Genomic DNA, 23,434 nt, shown 5'->3' with positions numbered 1-23,434 from the left:
TTCTCTCCCTTGTGGCACCATCATGTGTTAATATGTGTTGTGTTTCCCTTGTGTCCGTCAGACGCTCGCACTTGTGGCATGGCCAACTGCCAGTACGGCTGCGAGGTGCTGAAAGGAGAGGTCCGATGTCAGTGTCCATCGCCGGGGCTACAGCTGGCTCCGGATGGAAGAACCTGTGTGGGTATGTCCTGGTCTTTATATATCTCCACAGGCCTGAAAACTGAGCCTTGTGGCCACCACTCCCTTCCATGAGCCGCTCATGTAAAGCATCACAAACAATTATTATTTATTTATTTATCATTAATTTTTTTTATGTTCTTCTCAGCTTTTAAATTAGCTGAGTGATAATCAAATGCAACAGTTTTGGCAGAGCAAGAAAGAAAACTTGGCTGTGAAAATATAATTTTGGAACTCGAACAAAACCTATTAGTGAGCGAAGCCCACATTCATACAACTAAATTAACCAATTCGCCTTTTTTTTTATTTTTGATCACAGACCCCAACAATTTAACAGGCCTCGCCAACCAAATGGTGACTTTATTCTGCTAACTTCCTCCAGCTGTTACAGCAGAAATGCGATCAGGGGCAGCCCACCCCTCTCCCCTCCTCCTATCCTCCTCCTATCCTCCCCTCTTTCCTCTATTATATGGAGCAGCTCCTCAGATAGGTAGCTAACAGAGGAAGGGGGCAGTTGAGGCAGTTAACCTGTGTCAGGTTTAGGCTGCTCCAGACGAGACTGTTCCTGTTACGCCTCCTTACAGTCCCACTTAAGTCGGGGCTGGCTAATAGGGGGCGGAGTTCTAAAACAGGACGCTCATCAATCATGAAGAATGATGGAGGAGGGGAAGAAAAGGTTGCCTGCAACAGGTGTTACGACAGTTCAGGGAATGTTTCCGAATCCCTTGAGAAGCTGATGCTTTATGGAGAGTTTTATGGAGAGTTTCTAATCATATTTATGGAGGTGATTCCTTCCAGTAACCAGAGCTTTAGATGGTAGAGTCAGATAAAAAGCAGTTTTTACTCATGTGAAATGTGTCAACACATTTTTGTTGTAGCTTTAAAAGTGGTCTGGGCCCATGTTTATCAAGCATTTGCTTTTGAATGCTCCAGAAATCTAGTTCAGTAGTAAAAGCATCCTGAGCAGAGCGTGGAGAACGAGACTCTTTATCAAGGAACTTACCCTTTTTTTTTCCTTTTTTTTTAAAGTGTAAAGGTACAGTCACATTACACTGCCATCCTTTGCTCCATCTCCCATTCACTTCTATTGAAGCACAGTGAATGGAGGACAGTGAATTCAAGTCTGCATTTCCTGTTTTGCTGCAATCTCTAAGAACAGGCAGCCAGAGTCAAAGATTAACTCAGCCCTGTGGTTCATAAATAATTTGCAATGTTTTAATTTGTATGAAACAGCTCCACTACTAATTAACATGTGAAATCAACACCTATCTACTATTTTTGATATATAAATGTGGATGAATTATGTAGGAGGAAATAAAAGGAAATTAGCACAATGTGAAACACAGAGAAAACCAAACTGCAGGAAAGAAATTCCGCAGCTGGTGGACGATATAACAAGCAGAAATCACCACATCTACCACGCTGACAAGTGCAGACAGCGAAGATACATGAAAAGAGACTGAAAACAAAATCAGTGCCAGCTTTATTTGTGTTGTTGTGTTGCACCCCTGATAAATGACTTATGGAAGCTAATGTATGTCATAAAGGATTTGATGAAGAGCTTCTATTCTTTGCAAGTAGCAGTGAAAGTGAAGAATTTTCACCCTTTATCTTGAGCTTAAGTCCAAAATTGAACTTGTAGCAGCTTGACAGATACGTCCCAGATGGTTGACGAAATATATTTTGGTTAATTGGATTCATGATTTGATGTGAAATGTTTCAAATTTCGTATTGCCTTTTCTTTTTCTTTTTTTTAATGAACACTTGCTATCCGTGTACTAAAAATGGATCACGCCAGAAATCCCCTTAAGAAGGATGTCTGATGATCCACTCGGATGAAGTATTGACTTGTTTTGCACTGTGACAGAAAATTAATGACAAAGCGTATTGATGTTTTGCATTGTTGCAGAAGTTTGGTATGAGACAGCTTCATATTTCAATGCTGCCTCTCATACAAATCGCTTAATGTATCAGACAAGTTGTCAAGTAAAACACAATTGCGGGGCTTAATATCAGCTGATGTATAATGTAACTATGAATAAGGGTTTTAATCTGATGCGTAAAGATTTGCTGCTTTGAAAAATCCAGTCAGAGCCATCTTCAAATCCAGATGTAATGTTCATTAAAACAGGCATTTATGAGCAATATTAATATTCATTTTGACAGTGACTGTATTTATGTGTGCAAATGTGTGTGTTATGTAAAACATGATCATTCACAACTCCTCTGTCAGTAGCTAAATAATTCAACTGTTGGCCATTAGGCAGCTCCACTGGAGCAGTTTGGGATTAAGCACTTGCTGATGAGAACCTCAACAGTAGTTGTTAGGGTATAAGAGAGCTCTGCACACTTACTTCACTCGCTTGTGTTCCCAGCTGGTCCAGGTGTCTCTGTGTTTTGAAGGTCCTTTTAAACAACAGTCCCTGTAGTGCCGCGGTGCCTCAGCTGCATTATGCAGCAAATAAATTAATGATTTTAAGGCAAATGCGTTGAGCCTCTCCTGCGTCTAAATATTAATGCCCACATGCCTGCAAAGGTGATCAACAGAGACACTTAGAAAAGGTCTTTAAATAATGAAACAAGGTATTGTGCATTGTATTCTGCTCGCTGAACAGAATACCTAATGTGCTTTGTTCATAAATGAATACTAACCAGGGGAGGTGAAAAAGTCTTCTGGTACGAACAGAGATGTTTGTTTAGTTTTGGATTCAATTGCCTTTTTCTTTAACCTTGAAGTTTTTCATTGCGTTGTGTTATTTTGAATGCATTACGTACTGTATGTGACCAACTCTAAAAGAAGTTTTTAGTAAAAAGTGATGAATACATTACGTTTTAATGTGGATATTTTCTCCTGTGTAATAACCTGCATCTTTGATTTCTCCTCTTGCAGATGTGGATGAGTGTGCAGCAGGGATCGCGGTGTGTCCCAGGTTCAGGAAATGCATAAACACCTTTGGTAGCTACATCTGCAAGTGCCACGAAGGCTTTGACCTGCAATACATCAATGGGAAATACCAATGCATAGGTACTGTCACAAGGTCTCCTCAGTGAGGCTTTTACAGATAAAACCTACAAAGGTCATGGATGCACTTGTTTTGACTCATAACCAGGTTATTTTTAGTGATGCAGGTTTGCTTTTATACCAGACACTGAGGGAGCTTATAGAAAAGATGGCACACACACATATTAACACATTAAAAAAAATGCACTTTGAATAATAGTCTGGTGCAATTTGTGCCTGCTTTAATACTTTCTCCTGCAACTTCAGAAGATAACCACCACTCAGTTACTGTTCTTCTATGCAATTATGACAGACTTATTTTATTTTACTTATTTTATGCTGCTTTATACTGCCATTTCACTGTTGTTTCAGAGGCTAATATTTTACTTTATACTCCTCTGCATTCATCTGGTAGCTGTAGTTAGCAGTCGCTTTGCAGATTAAGGTTTTACACACAAAACACATGATCAGTTTATCAAACATGACGCATTATTATAGATTTATCCACTCACCTGTATATAAAGACATTCAAATTAGCTTTACCTTGAACTGCTACAACATCAGTAATAATAATCCAGTAAAGTCCTAATACCACATCATAGAAATACTCTGTTACAGGTAAAAGCCCTGCATTCAGCACCTTGCTTAAGTACAGGTACAAAAGTATGCACATCAAAATGTACTTAAAGTGCAAAAAGTAAAACTACTCATGATGCAGAGTGCTCCATTTCAGTATGATATATAATACATTAGTGATGCATTAAAGTATACATTACTTTCATGTTGGAGATGGGCTTATTCGTCACTATATGCACTGCTTGGTAGTGGGAGTGGGAATCACCAGAGGCCTCATGATATGATATCTAATAAGGTTTCAGTCTGCTCATCTAATGTCAGTCCTTTTTATTGCAGCAAAATGTATCGAAAGGACAGAAAAGGCAACTGATTTTATTATTCCAGTATTTTAGTTCTCTACCAAAGTTTATTTTTTAGTTGCAATATTGATAATTTATATAGAGAAAGAATCAATACTTGGCTTTCTTGTATCGATACAATTTTGCCATGCAAAATATGGCGATACTATGCTGTATACATTTTTCCCCCACCTTTACCAGGTAGCAGTCAAGTCTTATCTTCATACATAACACATTATCATTTATTTGTTAATTTTATTTTGTATTATTAATCGGAATCTGTAAAGTATTAAAGCTACCAAATAAATGTAGAAAAAGTACAATATTTTCATCTTAGATGTAGTAAAGCAGAAGTACAGACTAGCAAAAAGTGGAAATACTCAAGTTAAGTTCGAGTATCTCGAAATTATACTTGAGTAAATGTACTTTGTTTTATTCCATCACAGTGATAAAGTAACATTTTGATAATTGAATTTAACTTAACGTAACGTAATAGAGTCCTACAATGAGACACTGCCATGTTTACTCTTTTTCCACCACTGGTGCTAACTACTTTTTAAGAAGTTGATTTTACTGTATTGAGACCTGCAATGTAATATAATACAGTATAGCATCACATGTAAAATATACCACTGCTTAGGAACTTGAAAATTGATCTAAAATCAAAGCAGATACATATCGAAGTCAGTTTAGTCCATCTCACAAAGTAGGATCACTGATTCCATTCATTTACATTTGCAATGCTCTGGAGTGAAAGTGATAGATGAAGAAAATACTAAATAAAGAATTAGAATACTTCAGATTATATATAGTATATTTATAGTATATAGTATGCCGGCAAGTTGCACTGGTGTTTCTATAAGGTCAACAAAATGTACAACATGTTTTCCTTTGTTGTCTGTGCTCATGTCTTTTATATGTGTTATTTTGAAGGGCCTTTTAAGGACAGGCATTACAAATTATCACTGAGATACATTGCATTGCATAACTGTCTTGCACAACTATATCCATATTGTATTTGTCCCTATCAAATAAACGTTAACACCATACTAAACCATATCATGTATTCTACACACATCCATAGGGTTACACTGAATCTTAGCAGCATTTGGAAGATGCACCATCTCCAATCTTTACTTATTAATTTTGTTTTTTAGAACAATTTTTTAAAGCAGTTCCTCCAAAATGCTTCAAAATGCTAGCTCTGTGTCAGAGAGGATCTCTGATGAATAACTCTCATTTTGCTCTGGCATTCACAGAGGGATCACTGTTATTCACTTAAATGCTTTCACTAAAAGTACGTGTGACATAAACTTTGAGCCCTCCTTGAAGTGGATGCGAAGCAATTATCCTTTGATATTCCTCTGTTGCGTCTGAAGGTTTTTCACACTTGCACCCAGTAGCTGAATGCTGTTATGTTTCCATTATCTTTCAGATGTGGATGAGTGCTCTTTAGGTCAGAGCCACTGCAGCAGCTTCGCCACTTGCTACAACACGCCAGGCTCATACAAGTGCAAATGCAAAGACGGCTACAGGGGGATGGGCCACGACTGCAAACGTAAGAGCTGAGAACCAAAACCCCTTGGCCCCGATGCTCACTTTTGCAAAGAGGAGCGGGGCCTCACATTTTTGTTTTCTCTGCCCGTGCTTTTTAAAAAGCCAGGAAAGCAAGAAGGAGGGAGGAATAGCTTCACAAGCACAGAGTCGGGACTGAAATTCCTTCCTTTGTATTGGCTGTCAGTCATTACTTGAATCACCCTACTCCCTTATCACATGTGCCCAGAGTGAGCCTTGACTCCTCTCATGACATCTGGCCATTTTAATCAGCCAAAAAGAGGAGTCATCATCAAATGTGATATATTTCTTTTCCTGGTAGTTTGTTTCATTTTGCTTGCCGACACAGAGTTCATTACTCTGTGCGTCTGCAGTTTTTTACAGCCGCTCAGTGGACAAGAAGTCATTTATTCTCCACAGTTATTTAATCATCTAACAGACACAACTGCTGTAGCAGTCTATAGAGTAGAGAGGATGCCTCCTGGTGTAGTGAGCTGCAAATATTTCACCCTGTCGCCTGCCCAAGGGGGTGTGAGCCACAAGTGCTCCGGGAGTCGAGTTGCAATATCCTATTTGTGTATCACATATCAAAGTCGCCCGCAACCTGAGAAGGCAATAACTGAGTTCAAACATCGTGCCTTTGTCCACTCTCATTCTTCACTCATGAAACCCTTATGAAGCCCCCCCACCACCGCCACATCACACCACCACCCCCAGTCTCAGTCTCTGCTCCTGACGTGAAGAATGTGCTGAGGAACAAAGGAAAAGGAGGTGTAACTTTGATGACATCAGCAAAGTGAGGGTGATCTCTGGGGCACAGCAGCCTGTTTGAGTGCAGGGTTCATTCCGCACACACAGAGCAGCTTTAGCCTGATGCTGCGAGGCCCCTGGCTATGAACACACAAAGAATTACTAATCAGGTCGAGCGCATGAACGGATAAAAAGCCACTGTCAGAGAGCAATATTGATTTCACAAAAGCAGAAATTCAGTGGACGTGGGGTGTCTTTGTGGGTTAGTTTGTGAAGGCACCCTGTCATGTTGCACGCAGCTTTCCCTGCGTCTCTCTTTTACCAGTCCCATTGAGAAAAACATGTCCAGGATTGTCTTTTAAAAAGCCCCAAATTAATGAATAAATGATTTTATGGGCCTTTCTTTGGTGAGCCTTTGCTTCAGTGAGATTTGAGACACCCAATTTGTTTTAGGATGCTAACATTTAGTTAAAGGATATCAGGAGATGTCTCTGTAGATGAAAGAAAGCCCTCCTCTGCAAAAGTCAGACTAATCATCGCAGTTAATCTGCAATTCTACACCTCATTAACTCTTAAGTGCTCATATTTCAGTACTCCATCTGCATTCTCTTATTATTTCAGCCATTCCTAAGGTTGCTATTGACCCCCCGAGACCAGGCAAACTGCCTCCAAATCATCACAACCGCATCCCTGACATCGATCAGAGGAGGACCACCACCACCATCCACCCACCAGTGACTCAAAGGAGGATCTTCCCCATTATCCCCAAATCGACAGCCGCGACTACGACAACCACGACAACGACCAAAGCACCTCCAAAGAGGGTCACCCCACCTCCACGCAAGCCGGCAGTTCCCACCAGGAGGCCCTTTATCCCGACCAGGAAACCACCAGCACCCACGCGCAAGCCCTACATCCCACCAAAGCCAGTGGCTCCAACCAGACGCCCCACGCCAGCACCAGGCGCACCAGTCACACCAGTAGACAACACCATCCAGAAGGAGGTCACCAAACAGAGAGGGGATGTCCACAGTAAGAACGAGCTCTATATGTTATTCTGTTTTAGTGTTTGTAGATGACATTCATCACACTCTCTAAATCCAAGGGTTAATCACAAACATAACTGACGGATTGAGTTACAGATTACAGGTTATTTTTAATTGCACAGACCTCCACCAAGGCCAAATGCCCTTTCTCGCAATGTTAACAACAATGAAAATGAATTTGTGCTTTTGTCCTGTGACTCAGATCTGCTGCAAATTGTAATGGATTCCTCCTTGGTCCAAACTACAGCCTTCCACCTAGTTTAGGAAAATTGGGCCCGTAGTTTTTCCATAATCCTGCTGACAAACAGACAAACCAACAAACCAGCTGAACTAAAACCATAACCTTCTTGGCGAAGGTAATTGTAGGCCTCTTTACAAATATTAAGTGTTAGCCACTTGTTGGCCACTTGGGGGCAGTACATGAAGGTGTTATATAAAACCTGTTAGCAAGCCCTTGTCTATTTACATGTCCAGGAGATACGCAGCATAATTTTAATTTATGTGGAGTTGTGTTTCTGCCCACCTGACAAAAATAAGATCCCATATTCACTCTCCTTTTAGCTCTGCTATTGGTCTCTACCACAGACTGTATATAAAGATGGATGATGTGCCTCCACTTCCTGGCATGATACAAAAATGAAGCCAAAACATCCCTGGTGCCATCTTGCATTGGTGACGTCATTTAGAGCCAGTGTCTGCGCAGTGGCAATCTCTGTGGTATGGAGTTCCCACCCATACACCATACACCAATTGCGAGCAGTACACCAATTACAGCATCAAATAACCATTAAAAGCAAACGTATCAGAAAAATGAACACTGGAACATACACCTATCATTGAGAAAAATGTATTTGACATGTAGTTTGATCTTTTAGTTTGGCCAGTGTACCATAAACTAACATGTAGTGGGTGGGGTTTGAGACCTATACTGCAGCCAGCCACCAGGGGGCGATCGAGATGTTTTGGCTTCATTTTTAGGGAGCTGTCATCTCGTCTATCTTTATAAACAGTTTATGGTCTCTCCCAACTCCAGAGGGAAATATCTGGCTCTCTTAAATGCTGTTTTGCACTGAACAGGTAGTGTACAGTGGATGTGAGGAGGTTTTTCACTGAAAACAGCTGCTGTGTCTGGAGATGACACTGATAAGAATGATGAGAGTGAACTTTAACAGGAAAGGAGTGTGCTGTAGAAGCAAAATGATGAGCTGAAAGATGCTAAAATGCTCCATACAGCTATGCTGACTGATAATTCTCATCGGGTTCATCTCCACAAGCAACACCTTTCACACATATATACATATTCATTTAAGATATTTAGCCTTTCAGAGCAGCTTTAATAGAAAACATTAGAACCTGTTGCTTTATCAGGTTATAATCTCTGCATATTTATGTTTGATAGTGAGGTGAACATTCTGTTTTCTTCCGGGTCACAGACTTTGACACTAAAAGCCACTTATTTGTCTACGGATTCATCTTCATCAGCTTCCTGACAGGTTTCCGCTCACTAAATTGGAGCATATTTGCATATTTCTTCATCTGAATCCAGAAACATTGTGTTTATTATGACACATGTCACCATCTGGGGAATCAGAAGTGATGTTTACCTGACAGATGATGGGTATTATCATATTCATTTTGTATTCAAACACATGAATATGTGCACACATGGTGTGGAACAGTTGGCAGTCAGCTCCCATGTGTACAAAGTTTATCTGCCAGCTAACGACATGAAAGAAGTAATGCTTAACATTTAAAAAGAAATCTGAGAGATTGTTTTTAATGTAAACCGGTGGAAATGGTTGAAATCAAAGTTCTTTCGACATCAGATTCAAAGTAACGCAATGAGAGTTCTTTGTATTAATGCTTTCAGGTAGTTGTCTCCCTGTAACACTTTACTTTCTCATATGATCAAGTATATCCACCCTCATGTCACAGTATGTTATGCAGATTCGTGAACAAATTCATTCATTTTCCATAATCACTTTTGGGGGTCGCGGGGGTGCTGGAGCCTATCCCAGCTGACATTGGGTGAAAGGTGGATACACACTGGACAGGTCGCCAGACTATCGCAGGGCTGACACATAGAGACAGACAACCATTCACACTCACATTCACACCTACGGACAATTTAGAGTCACCAGTTAACCTGCATGTCTTTGGACTGTGGGAGGAAGCCGGAGTACCTGGAGAACATGCAGACTCTTCCTCACCCTGGGGTCCCAACCCCCCTTCCCGGGTTCGAACCAAGAACCCTCTTACTGTGAGGCGACAATGCTAACCTCTTCACTACCATACCGCTGTCATGAAGAAATAATGCCCATTTTTACAGTATGATGAATAAGTTTCAGTAATTCCAGTAGGCTGCTAAGTGTTAAAGTAAGTCTATTTCCCTCTCAAGGTAATTATATTTTTGGCTTCAGTTAACAAACTCAATCTGGTTCACAGCCAGGCTGTTGTTTATCCACATGTCACACCACGCTCCCTGCCAAGCATGTGCCTATGACACCAATTACATTCAGGATGCATCATCAGTCTTTGTTTTAGTTTGACATTCTCAATCAAACCTAAATCATGGAATTGAATCACAAAAATACCGTAGTAATGAGAGGCGGTCCAGATTTTCTCTTTTTGCCTTGACAAAGAAGGTAATAATCACTGCAATCATCTGCTGCTCTCTACTCACACTGTGAAATGCACGCACCTTTTCATAATGGTGTATTGCTTGTTAATGAGATAATCCCTGTGGCACGTCACTCCTTGAAACTGAAGCATTCAGTTCAGGGCCAAAATCACAGTTTTCTGTTTGTCAACAAATCCCATGAAAAGACCAAAGGAGCACCAAATGCATCTTCATCTACAGCGTGGAACAGTTCCCAGCAAATGCAGTATTTACTCAATTTAGAGTAATTTGTGGAAAAGTACACTGCCCAGATATTTTGGAAAATGACTCGGCCTTTTAAAGAAGACACATTTAAAGATTAACTTCTTCAGCAAGAATAAGTTACCTTTGAAGCACTGAGTGTCACAGATGGGACGTTTGAGAGTATCAAAAGGATTTATTTGCAATAACACAATTATAGAATAATGCCAGCTTTATCCCTCTAATTGTATCCCCTGAGCGCTCACTGCATACAACAAACATTCTAACCAGGAACTCAAATGTGTAGTTTCAGTATATTTGCACATTATGATGATATACAGCCATATCGAGACGCACCAGAAGGTGAGACTTATTGGAATCTTTAGTCCAGACGCAGTAACAGAATAAATTACGTTAAAAGTGTAATTGAACATCAATAGAAGTGTCCCCTACTCGTTTGTGGTGTCATGCCCACTAGTGAGCGCAACAAAAGTCAGAGTTAACCAAAACCTAACATTCAGCTCCTTTGGTGTAGAAATATCTGGTGAGATGCATCAGAAAAGTACAGGATAAGAGGTGAGATACTGCGGTTCCGACTCACCTTGCCAGATGGCATCACATAATTAGAAAAAGGAAAGAGGAGAGAAGATTACATTAACACCTGTCTGCACTGCTTGAGGGAGACATCAATCTAATAGTTTGCACCACGGCAGAGCAGTTCGAGAAATCAGAGCTGCCGAAGATGGTTTGAATAAGATGAGAGTGGGAGGGAGGAGAGACACCGCTGAGTGATTATTCAAATAATTAGACGGAAATGGGAATCATTTGAATGAGAGCCTCGTGGCGTGAAGAACACCTCAGCTGTGCCTCGAGTGCAGGTGTTTACTGAAGTCGGAGTGTGTCCAGTGAAACCTTGTGCCTCCAACCTTTTCGTATTTGCAGTTCAGATACAGTTCAATATTTTGGGGAAATACACAAATTTAATTTCCTGGCAAGAATTAGATGAGAGGATAACTCGTGTGTGTGTGTGTGTGTGTGTGTGTGTGTGTGTGTGTGTGTGTTTCAAGTGTGAATCTGCAGCCATGTGAGAAGCTGACAAAACTCCAGGAAGTCACCGCTTCAAGCCAGATAACAGTTTTCATTTTTATACTCGTTTGTGCACTGATTGAAGACAGAGTGCTAATTAATGAGCTTTAAAGGTTCTGGCAGTCTGATTTATAGAAGTTAGTAGCTGTACTTATAGACATGTGAGTGGTATCAGTCTTCTTATCCAACTCTCAGCAAGAAATTGATTAAACATTTTTCCTGATATCTAAATATATCATTTTTTTTAATGAGTACATGATCCTCTGTAGGTTGAGAAAACCCTCAGACCTCTGTAGCTAATAGAAATTATTTGGTGTGATGTCAAGTTTACATTTTTCAATTACATTTAAAATGTCCACCCAACTGGGCCCAGTCATTGGGGGGGCTGTGGCTGAGGGGTAAAGCAGGTCATCCACTAATTGGAATATCAGCGCCTCCAGTCTGCACGTCAAAGTATCCTTGGGCAAGATACTGACCCCCAAACTGCTGCCCATGGCTGTTCCATCTGTGTTTGAGTGCGAGTGAGTGGTTACTGAGTAGCAGGTGGCATTGTGTATGGTAGCCTTGGTCACCAGTGTGTGAATGTGTGTGTGAATGGGTAAATGTGACTCATATTGTAAAAGCGCTTTGAGTGGTCGGAAGACTGGAAAAGCGCTATACAAGTGCAGTCCATTTACACTTCTAACATAAACCAAAAAATAAGATGTATGTACATAGATCAAATAAAACAGATGAAAAGACAATGAAAATGAATGTAACTATAACTCAGGGAGTTTTTTTGTGTCCAACTTCATCCCAACTTGCTCTGACGTATTACAAAAGTAGACAGTGATAATATTCGCGAGAGTGAGGTGGCTACAATTTTTAGAGTCAAGCACTGCAGTTGCTCTCCACCGACTGCAAGACCCAAGGCGTGATGGGAAACGCCTGGCTCTCATTTGTTCTAACAGCTGATTGGTTTAGATGTGGACTTAACAATATGATGTTTTGATAAACTTAATTTTTGTTGAATTTCAGAGATTTAGATGTTATTTGTCTGATTTGAAGGTTTAGATGTGAAGCCCTGACTGATTTTTAATGAAAGCTGTTGTCTTGTATTTCTTTCCTCTGAAAACATTAACATGCTCTGCATGAGAATTCATGTAAAATAGAGGTTGAACCATGAACATGAATTACAGATCACCGGGAAAGCATTTTAATAAATCAATTTGCCATAATTAAAACAATTGGAGACTGAGAACAAACTGATATATGTGTCTGATAACATTTAATAAATCAACATCATATCTGACAGGATGTGAGTGTGTCTGTGACTTCCTTTACGGACTGAAGGCTGCTGGAGACTGTCTGACATCACTGCAGCTTTTTTTCACTGCCTCCTGCTGCAGCCGCCTGCTCTCGTCCAATTTTCAGGCGAGGCACGGGTTCATCCCCGAACGAGCCTATTGTAACATAAATTCCCATGGTCTATTCTTTTCAGTCTCATTTTAATTGAATTACATACATGTTTATTTTTGGGTTTGTGTTAGAATTACTTGACCCAGTAAGATAAAAATATTTTTCTGAACTTCATAAAATAAGTTTAGATTCACAAACAAACACATGAATATAATGATTTAATAACATGTTGACAAAGGGAAAGTTTAGTCATATTGTATTTGAAAAAAAATTAAATATTAAATATCAAGAATCGGTTATTGCTCAACACTTTGGCAGAACATAGCAAATCCCCCTTGAGCAGCTTTTATTCGCCTCCCAAATACTTGGATGAAATGAACCGCAAAAGGTCAAGAGGTAAAATAACAAGGGCAGCCAATGAGCTGCTTCAACATTGTTGTTGAACAAATGCACCCTAAGTTGTTTACAGGGTCACTTCCCTCAAATTGCAAACCTAGCTCTGGTGGTGTCTGCCCGTGCACATAGTTACAGTATTATGCACTGAGGTTCTGAGACGTCTGGGATCGCTCCCCTAACACAGTGGAGGTTAATGGAATTAAAGGAATTCATTGGGAAAACATTGAGACATTTGTCTTTGCAGAAACAGTGTCCCAGATACTCTGGATAATCCACTGACCTTGCTGTGAGAATTTTTCATTTGAACTACTTTCGACTGAAGTAAAATGAAAAGTGTTAACAGTGAGGGTCTGTGGATCAGACAAAGTGAACAGGATGTTGTTTCTGGAAAGACACATAGCTGAGAGTGTCTACATTTTCAATTATCTGAGCAGCACATTCCTCGTGGTATTAGAATCTCCTTGTTTTTGCCATTTGGATATGTATTTTTATTTTTATATACAGTCAGTGTGACATACCTTTACTTTACATGTTTTGTACTTTGATTAAACTGACCCTTTAACATAGAAAATGACATCACAGCGCAGCTATTTTATACTTGTAGCATCAGCGTCACCGTTCAGATTACTGCTCCCTTAATTGGCATATGGTCGTATTTACTCTTTATATATCTGCTCTACAACCGGGCACAGGAAATCAAGGGGCGGGAGGAGACCCTCATTCCTTAAAAGCACAGAGACACACAAATACACACACACACCCACACACACACACATACATACACAGACCTGAATGCCTGGGATTGCTGGAGAGCCTGGTGTGAGTGTGACCTTCCCGCTGTCAGATTCCTTCGACTGTCAGACTACATCGCAGTCTGCCAGGTGGTTGTGACCCAGTGTTGGGATTAGCCCTTTCAGTTCTCAGGCTGACTGGAGGGGGCCGAGTCTGGGAGCCGACGGTTCAAGTGCAGGTTACAGTGCATTCATTGCATAGGAGCCAGAATCCGCCTGGGATGCTGGGAATACTTTTATTGATAGTTTGTCTTAATAGATTCCCCTCACTTGTCTCATCTAGAGCAAAACATACTAAGATGATGGTGTTTTGGAACCTCTTCATGAAAGGCATTATAAATCCAGTAAAGACAGTTTTTATTCTTAAAGAGTAAAAGAGCCAGAGCACATTTCGCTACAGGAGGCTCGCCACTGTAAAAGTATGAGAAAGAACTTTCTGTGCTTCACTTGTCAGTCGACCTTTACAGTAATAAGACAGCTTGGCTTATAGTATTTTGGGCAGTGTGACCCCATTGGAGAAGGAAAGAGGCTATTTTCAGACTGGCTGTGTTGTGTACTGTATGTGTGCATATGTGTGTGGCAGCAACGTTTGCCCGCATGTTGCATCAGATGAACCATCGGCCTTTTGCTTGTTATGATTCACATTTGACTTGTAGTGTTTCTGCCGGTTTTCTCAGGTATTCTGGTCTGGTGCTGTGTTTTTAAATGTGCTTAGCTCTGGATATGCAGGCACTAAACCATGACATTGATTCATCCTTGCAGAGTCCTTGTAGAGTAATGAAAGAAAGCCACACAATAGCCACAAGCAGGGATGCCAGTGGACAAATATAATACCTGTTAATCCTTTATCTAAACCTGTGTCTCTCACCTCTCTCCTCAGTCCCTCGGAACCACGGCCATAACACCGTCCTTGGCATCGACTTTGACATTGAGCTCGGCAACACGGCAGACGAAGCCAAGGACGACCCAGGTAAACACAACACATTTGACAGAGACAATCAGCAACAGCCCCGCTCGTAGCAGACTGCAGACCTCAAATGATGACGGACGAGCCACATTTGCTGTGGGCAAAATGAAACTGACAATCAATTCCTGCAGTGGTTGGTACCGAGGCGAAGATATTACAGTGACCAGATGTGTTTTGATAGGCTTTTCACCAGCAGGTGACACATGACATCTGGCCGTATCTGTTTAAGTAATGGCTCACAGCCCAGAATGCACCGCCAGACTTTTCCACTTTTCACATTATGCTTGCTTGATTGCTTGAATGATTAATTGATCACTTGAAGTACATCAGTGCTCCGCTCATGAGCTCCATAGAACTCAGTGTAAAGTTCCTATGGCAACTATAAGAAAAGAGCTTTTGTGAAGCGACAGCATTTTATCCATCATATTTGCTCGATGTGATTTATTGATGTCAATGGTATGCAGATTAAATTGCCTAATGGTTTAGTTGCGTGTTTATTTTGGTTCACGGTGCATCATTTGCTATGCGGCGTCAAGTGAGAAGGCGTTTTCATTGGCTCAGAAAATGAACTGCGAAGTGTTTTGTGGAAACCCTATTTCAGGGACAAAATGATGGATGTTATTCTTATCTCCGAACCAATTTGCACAGCAATGCATGGATGCTGCTGCAACTGTTTTGCCTGCATTCCCTTAATGTTATTGTCTAGGCATCATCGCTGGGGAAGAACTCATCAGTCACTGAATATTATGACTCTCTGTTGTAACTGTAATGTACTTTTATTATGGTGTAGGGTTTTGCGTGCATATGATAGGCTATATGTGTAGAAGTGCACTCACTCTTAATCACCCACACTTACATACTAGACCATCTTGAGATGGGATCACTCCGGGCGCGATACAGCGACTTGAAATAAATGTGAGCCAGGGGCGTTAAGTGGCAGGTCTAATAGCTCCTTTACTACTTCCTACCCCCCCTGATTCCGGCCCCTTTACTTGGACCACACCCATCTTCATACTCAGCCTTTATTTTGATCTCAGCTACACACCTGTGAAGTTTTGTGGCTGCATCTTGCAGAGTTGTGATGCAGTGCATTGGCAAAATCTGTACACACACAGGCAGGCAGACATATAAACCCCTGGCAAAACCCACTACAATAGGTGTCTCCAGGACCACACTTTGCCATGACTTCCTCTCTCTCTCACACACACACACACAGACTCACAAGGAGAAAACGATATTGCAAAATTGTCATGGCTGGTAATCATTCCAGCAACTCATCTACAAATATTCAGGGTATTTTAAAGAGAATGCATTTCTACTTGTGATTTATGCAGCTCCTTTTCCACTTGATTTGTCCTCAATGATTACAACAATACAGCAAATGTTTACATTTATATTGTACAATCATGCTTATCAGAAGGAGCTTCAACAGTCCTCTTGTTCCCAGGCATGTTGAGTCACACAGCAGGGCTCCCGCAAAGCATCACAGGGAGCAGAACGAAGCCTCTTTGCATGTGTGTGCGTCCTCCACTTCTCTGAAAAGTGTGTTTTATTCTCTTCAGAGTCGGGCTATCTGAGCTGCTCCTTTGATGACGGTCTTTGTGGTTGGATCAGGGACAAAGACGGAGACCTGCACTGGGAGACGACGCCTGATCCGTCAGGTAATTGAAGGGCTATTATCACTCACACACACACACGCAAGGAATATTGTTTATTTTATAGTCAGTAAATGGAAATGAGAATAGCTGCGTTCTTTCACTGACACGCACACGTATGCAAACACACAGAGAGGCAGACAATCTGAGCAGCTCAATTTTGTTCTACTCAATTACAGGTCAAGATGAAAATTACTTGAGGGAAGTAGTTTGTCTTTTCTGCGGATTAGTGCTTTGCTCTACAAAGCGATGCAAATGAGAAGTGGATTACGCGACCCGTCAGCGATACCTGTGGCTCACATTAAATGGGAACACGACACTGTTTTTCTTGGGGTTCAGACGAGGAGAAAACGTGAAGAATTACGTTGAAAAGACTCAGAGCAGAGAGTGTGAAGACTAAACAGCGCAGCATACTGGCACTGTATAAGCGACACTAACTACATCTGGCTTCCTCTGCCAACTGGCTTAGTCTTGCAGTTACTAGTGTGTTTCCAGACACTCAGAGTGAGGCCTCAGTTCAGCCAAGTTTGTGCTCACTCATTAGAGGAAATAAGGATTTTTGCCCAGACCTTTAAGTTCCCTGGAAAATCATGTACAGTAAATCATAATCTAAGCCCTGAGTGAGAGGAAACACGTTTAACATTTCAATTTTCAGAAGCATGTGGTGAATAGATTCAATCAGAGCATTTCAATATCTTATTTATAGATATATGTGAGTGTGTCCACCTATATATGGCTTTTACCACGTCTTCAGTGTGTTGTGAAGCTTGCAAATTTTACTCTTCATCACTTAAAGTTTTTGTGATAGACAGCCACTGGCAAAGACTCATGGCTGTTAAAGGATTGGCACAGATTTGGAGGTGGCTCATAACTTATGCAGAAAGCGTCTGTGGCCTACAGATACGTATCACACCCCCTGTGGTTAACAGCAGCCCTGCACAGATCTGCTAGATAAGCAAAATACATCAGCATTAATCAGCTATCACCCAGAAGCACTCTCACCTTTAAATTTTTAAAACTATATAGCTCTGTTATGACTAACTAATGCATGAATTGATTAAAAAAAATAATAATTTGCCACCGGCAGCTGGCTGTACTTTGAGGTGATGAAACATAAGTGGGTCAAGTGTTTTTCAGTTCACTATTTTTTTTCATAGTTTCTCTCCTACATTTTGCACACTTGACTGTCAAGGTTAAAATATTTTTTATGTGTGCAAGGACAGGCAGACCTGCCCACATGTTAACGCTCTGTTGAAAAGTCAATGTCCTCCAATAACAAGGACACATTTTCTGACTAACACGTAGCAATAGGCCATGCTGCTTCTTTAGGTTCAGTTTCTAGTTGTGCTGGCACCAAAAACAATAAGTTGAATGGACGGATTTAATCGCTTAAAGCATTAAAAAAGAACAGCATTTGCGAGTTTGCAGTGTGGAAAACTCAACAGCAGCTTGTCTTTCCAGAAATTATGTTTCACTGACTCAGGACAATCCACAGACCTTGTTGTCAACAGTGTGTGTGGGGACTGTTAAAAAGATCCAATGAAAATCAATTCAAGCTGAGCTCTGCCAGTTATCTAACAGTAAATAAATTGGATATTGTTCATGGTAAGAGCCAAGTTTCTGTTTATTTTTTCAAATGTTATTTTTTCAATGTTGCAAGCACCACAAATTAAACTCCGTCCAGCACCTTCTACAGGGGTGGCAGCAAAAATCTTACAAGCAGAAAAACTTAACAAATAAATAAATAAAAACAGCATATTTTCCTCACTTACCCAGCAGCATTGAGCCATGCAGATAGTTGTTTGTTTGTTTGGATAAACCAATCCCCTTTAATTATTAGAGATGGTGGCATTTCTTTTCTTGACTGTTTTAGTTTCAAATCAGTTTAGTTTAGTTTGTTTGGTTCAGTTTCAGTTCATTTTACAAAGGTTTGTAGTCCATGAAGCCTATTAATATGCAGACATCATGCACATTGAGGACACACTGGTGAGCATAAGTGATAAATCACACTAAATTTAGAGAAAAAATATAAGTGTGCTGCAAGCAGCAAAGGTGCAGCACTCTCACAGCAGGCTACAGCCCAGTGTTTAACATTCACAGAGGCCCACCACAGTGTGATTTTTGTCTTTTTTAGGAGGTACAGGGGAAATTTAGGGGGAGACAGCAGGTCAACAGTAAACACCCAATAGAAGTGGTATACATCATCTGAAAGCTGGGGACCTGAAAATTAATTTGAGATGCACCTCAGCACTGTGCGTCAAGTTTTTCTAGTCATAACTATGTAATAAACATTTTGGTTTGGTTAGGTGCCTGTATAGAATTGAAAGTTTAGAGGGTTTAAGGAGGTATATGATGGATATTCCCATGCTCAATTATGTCTCATAAGTTGTTGCAGCAATATCTGAGTTGATACCATCTGCTAGAGGAAAAAGAAAAAGATATACTTTATTAATCCCTGGGGGAAATTCAATTTTTTCACTCTGTTGTCATATACACACAGGCCTGAAATACACACACATGCACAAACAGGACCTATACATGCATTAAATGGAAAGATGTCAGAGTGAGGGGGCTGCCCATGGACAGGTACCCTGTGCAGTTGCAGGTGATTTGCTCAAGGGCACCTTAGCAGTGCCCAGGTGGTGAACTGGCGCCTCTTCAGCTACCAGTCCATGCTCCGTACTTGGTCCATACAGGGACTTTAACCGGCCCAAGTCCCTATGGACTGAGCTACTGCCACCCAACACAGATTTGGTGCTAAATTTTAGCAATTTTGTCCACTTGACAAATGAGAAAAAAGTCAAAAATCCCCCCAAAACACCACATTAAGTCACCATAGAAAAATCCATGCTAAGAAACCCTCTTATTGTCAATATTCTTACAAAAGCCATACATCCTCTGAATGCCCGAGGTCTCTAGTTTTTGGTTGTAAAGTTTAATGAGGCTGTGATTATCCTAGAGGTCACAATAGGTCATTTTAATGTGTGATGTTTTAAAAAATACAGTCTCGCTTCAATGAAATGGCTACTTTGGGGAATAACATGATCACACATGAATAAAATTGGGCTCATTGAATTCACAAGAGTGTTAGTTTTCCAGTCATACCCAATTTATGCAATTCCAAGACTGTTTAGGGACCCCATTATGCAGAAATATTAACATACAATGGGCAAAAATAACATTTCTGCTGCATGCAGAAAAGCTGCATGGGACCAGCATAAAATGGGCATGCCTGTAAAGGGGTGACTCGTGGATATCCATAGAGTCTACTGTCATAACATTTCGAGGTGAGAGGTCAAAAGATCCATGTGAAAGTGGTCATGCCAGTTTTTCCCTCGCTACAGTAGTGTGTTATTAAGCCTCCTCCCTGACAAGCTAACTAGCACAATTTAGTGTTGCTCATTTTGATTACAAAAATATATTTGGTTTATTCATCCACCTTAACATCCGTTCCTTGCCTCCCCAGGTGGACGATACCTCACCATTCCTGAGGTAGGCAACAAGAGGACAGGGCGAGGGGCACGGCTGGTCCTTCCACTCACCCCTCCCTGGAACGACGGCAATCTGTGCCTGTCATTCCGGCACAAGCTGGCAGGTCACCACGTGGGCATGCTGCAAGTGTTTGTGAAGAAAGGAAAGCAGTACAGTCCAGCAGTGTGGGGCCGGACAGGCGGAAATGGTTGGAGGCACACCCAAATCACATTATGGGGCACAGGCCTGGAAAGTGTAAGTATCACAGTAAACATTTCAAAGACGCTGCGCTCATACAGTGAGAATTTTAAATGATTATTTCTACAGACATTTTTGACAGTATGTCAAATGCTTGTTTCTGTTTATGAAAAATAAATCAGAGCAGCAGTCTGAATTTCAAAAGAGTAGATCTTTAAAAATGTAAGATTGACGTCCGTCATGAGTAGAAATGCATGCCAGTCATCTTTCATCATAAAGCCTAGGTAGTACCTCAATGTGCATGTTGCTGCTGTTCACCAGGTGATCCTGAAGGGGGAGCGTGGGCGAGGCCGGAGCGGCGAGATGGCTGTGGACGACATCACCCTGAGGAAAGGCTCCTGCACAGAGGAGCACAATCTGAGGAGACTCTGACTGACAGAACAGAGAAAGGCAGAAAGAAAACAAGAGGGAAAATCATCTCAAAGAGAACTGACTCTGTTGTGACATCCCCTCACTCTGCCCGGGCTATCACTGATCCCCCCCCCCCTTCCCTTCCTCATCCCCATCCCCCTGCGCCGCCACCCCTCCCAGCCATTCTGTGAACGATATCCGAAAATTTGTGCGTCTCCAGAACAGTGGGTTTCTCTCTCTCTCTCCCTCATCTGTCCATGAATAAAAAGACTGAATCGAAATGTCATGGGCGGATCCCAGCAGCACACCCCGCGTCTTCTCAGCCTCCCTCTCACTCCATCACCTTGTTACTATGAAACCTGCATGTATCTACTTACCATGGAAATGTCCTCCACCCTAACACAGCCCTGGCAGCCTTCCAGCCACAACGCTAAGAGGCCCACGTTCACTTCATTTCTTCCTGGAGAGAGTATGCTTTTGCCTTGCTTTGATCTTTTAACCACAAGCCATTGCTTTTTATTTGCTTGATGTTAAAACACGTGGCCAGGGGTGCATTTTATGACTGTTTCGATCAGCAAAACATCAGACATGGTATACATTTCTTTGAGGGTTAGAGGTATAAAAAAAAATGTATGTAAAAGACAAATTGTATTTGTCATCATTTCTAATCCAGAACTCCAAATGTGATAAACCCAAAGTATAAAATCAACCACAGAGTCAGTTTAGCCCTGCTTTTGTTGGTCTAATCTGAGTTTTTTGTATTGCAACTGCTCTATAGCACAGTGTGGACTGAAACGACGCAGCTTTCTTTTGTTGTCACAGTATTTCAGATCTGTTCGGTAGGAGAGGGTTTAAAAATTTAGCCCCTTCCCTACCCTGATCTTTTATTGAAGCCTCCTAAAGTTGTTCATACTCTCTGTGGTCATTGTTTTTCAGATACTTGAAATGTGTCAAACAGAATCAGTGTATGATTTCTGACACTTGCAAATCAACACTTACTTTCTATTATACAGTACGTGCTTTCTTATTATAAGTGCAGTTTGTTATAAAAGACGATACCGACAACTTTTTAGGCTTTCACAAAATGTATTATTGTAAATGTAGTCGTGTGTACATACTCTAAAAGTTCAGTCCCATATGTTGTGTGGTTTATACGTTATGTAAATTCATACATGGATATTAATTGGATTTCAAAATCGTTGGTATTTCAGTTTTTGATTAAAGGACATGTATACAGCTGGAACCCTTGTGTAGTGCAAGGCTGTGTTTAACGTGCACACGATGTGTATGTCCATGTGTTATGGTATAATGCTCTGTCTGTAACTTGCAAAGCACATAGTTGCGTATCGTATGCTGTGATAATGAAGGGCATCGGCTGGAATTTTAAGGTTTTCTGTATGCATGGGTGCATTCACCGAATTCAGATTTATCCAGACCAGTATGTAAATAAAATACATTTGACTGATATGTTATGAAACAAAGCATGATTTCTTTTCTTACCCCAGTCACTGTCAGCAACAGAGTGTGTGAAGGAAAAGTAAAATTTGTTGTTTAAAGGTTTCCTTTTGAGCTTTTAACTACCAGTTGCATTGTTGAGGTCCAGGTTTTGATGTTTTGATGAGCACGTTCCCATATTGTGGGGACATATACTGCTCAAAAAAAAGGGAGCACCAAGTCAGTTAAACTATAGGGATTTCAATGTGTCCATTTAGGAAACACAAGTGATTGTGAATCAGTTTCACCTACTTGGGTGCAAGCGAGAGTGACAACAGGTGCAATGGAGAGGCAAAAGCAAGACAACCCCCAAAAAGGGAATGGTTTTACATGCAGTGGTCACAGGTAATTGCTCTCTCCTTATCCTTCCTGATTGATTCTTCTCTAGTTTTGCGTTCTGCTAGTGTCCTTGTCACTACTGGTAGCATGAGGTGGTACCTGCAGCCCAATCAGGTTACACAGGTAGTCCAGCTCCTCCAGGATGGCACATCCATATGTGCAGTCGCAAGAAGGTTTGCTGTGTCTCCCAGCACAGTCTCAAGAGCACGGAGGAGATACCAGGAGACCGGCTGTTATACGAGGAGAGCTGGACAGGGCCGTAGAAGGGCATCAACCTAGCAGGAACAGGAGGAGCACTTCCAGAGCCCTACAAAATGACCTCCAGCAGGTAACTGGTGTTCATGTTTCTGACTGTCAGAAACAGACTCCATGAGGGTGGCATGAGGGCCCGACGTCCTCTAGTGGGACCTGTGCTCACAGCACCATGCAGCTCAATTGGCATTCACCAGAGAACACCAGAATTGGCAGGTCGGTCATTGGGGCCCTGCAGTGTATTATACTGCACAGGGATATCAACAGCGACAATGGTATAAATGATGGCATTCCTTCGTTGCTGGACCTAGCAGGTTCAGCACCCAAGGCAAGCTTCTCTAGGTCCTCTCCCACTCCCAAAAAGGTTTTCTGCAAACAACAAGAGTTAAGAGATAATGAGAAAGCCACACAAATAAACACTTGCAAATTTCTTCTTTTCTCTTTTTATTCAGTGCCCTTGGTGACTTTTGCCTTTTCATTTTTTTTTTCAGTTTTATTTATAAAGCCCAATATCACAATTTGCCTCACAGGGCTTTACAGCATACGACATCCCTCTGTCCTTAGGACCCTCGCAGCGGATAAGGAAAAACTCCCCCCAAAAACCCTTTAACGGGGGGAAAAAACGGTAGAAACCTCAGGAAGAGCAACTGAGGAGGGATCCCTCTTCCAGGACG

The 23,434-nt window shown here is 41.3% G+C and overlaps 1 protein-coding gene across 2 annotated transcripts in view; it reads left to right on the top strand.

Moving 5' to 3' along the window:
- Positions 1-22,156, top strand: part of npnta (nephronectin a) — a 72,505-nt gene extending 50,349 nt beyond the window's left edge. For both annotated transcript variants that reach the window (XM_050043390.1, XM_050043389.1), the window contains 8 exons: positions 62-181; positions 3,068-3,202; positions 5,528-5,650; positions 7,018-7,428; positions 14,854-14,943; positions 16,503-16,601; positions 20,062-20,321; positions 20,586-22,156. In XM_050043390.1, coding sequence (XP_049899347.1) covers positions 62-181; positions 3,068-3,202; positions 5,528-5,650; positions 7,018-7,428; positions 14,854-14,943; positions 16,503-16,601; positions 20,062-20,321; positions 20,586-20,696 — 1,349 coding nt within the window. In that variant the 3' untranslated portion in view covers positions 20,697-22,156. The remainder of the gene's footprint in view (positions 1-61; positions 182-3,067; positions 3,203-5,527; positions 5,651-7,017; positions 7,429-14,853; positions 14,944-16,502; positions 16,602-20,061; positions 20,322-20,585) is intronic.
- The last annotated feature ends 1,278 nt before the right edge of the window (positions 22,157-23,434 follow it).

This window comes from Epinephelus moara, chromosome 5 (genome assembly GCF_006386435.1).
Source record: "Epinephelus moara isolate mb chromosome 5, YSFRI_EMoa_1.0, whole genome shotgun sequence".
Taxonomy (NCBI): domain Eukaryota; kingdom Metazoa; phylum Chordata; class Actinopteri; order Perciformes; family Serranidae; genus Epinephelus; species Epinephelus moara.
This window is presented reverse-complemented; position numbering and strand designations above follow the sequence as displayed.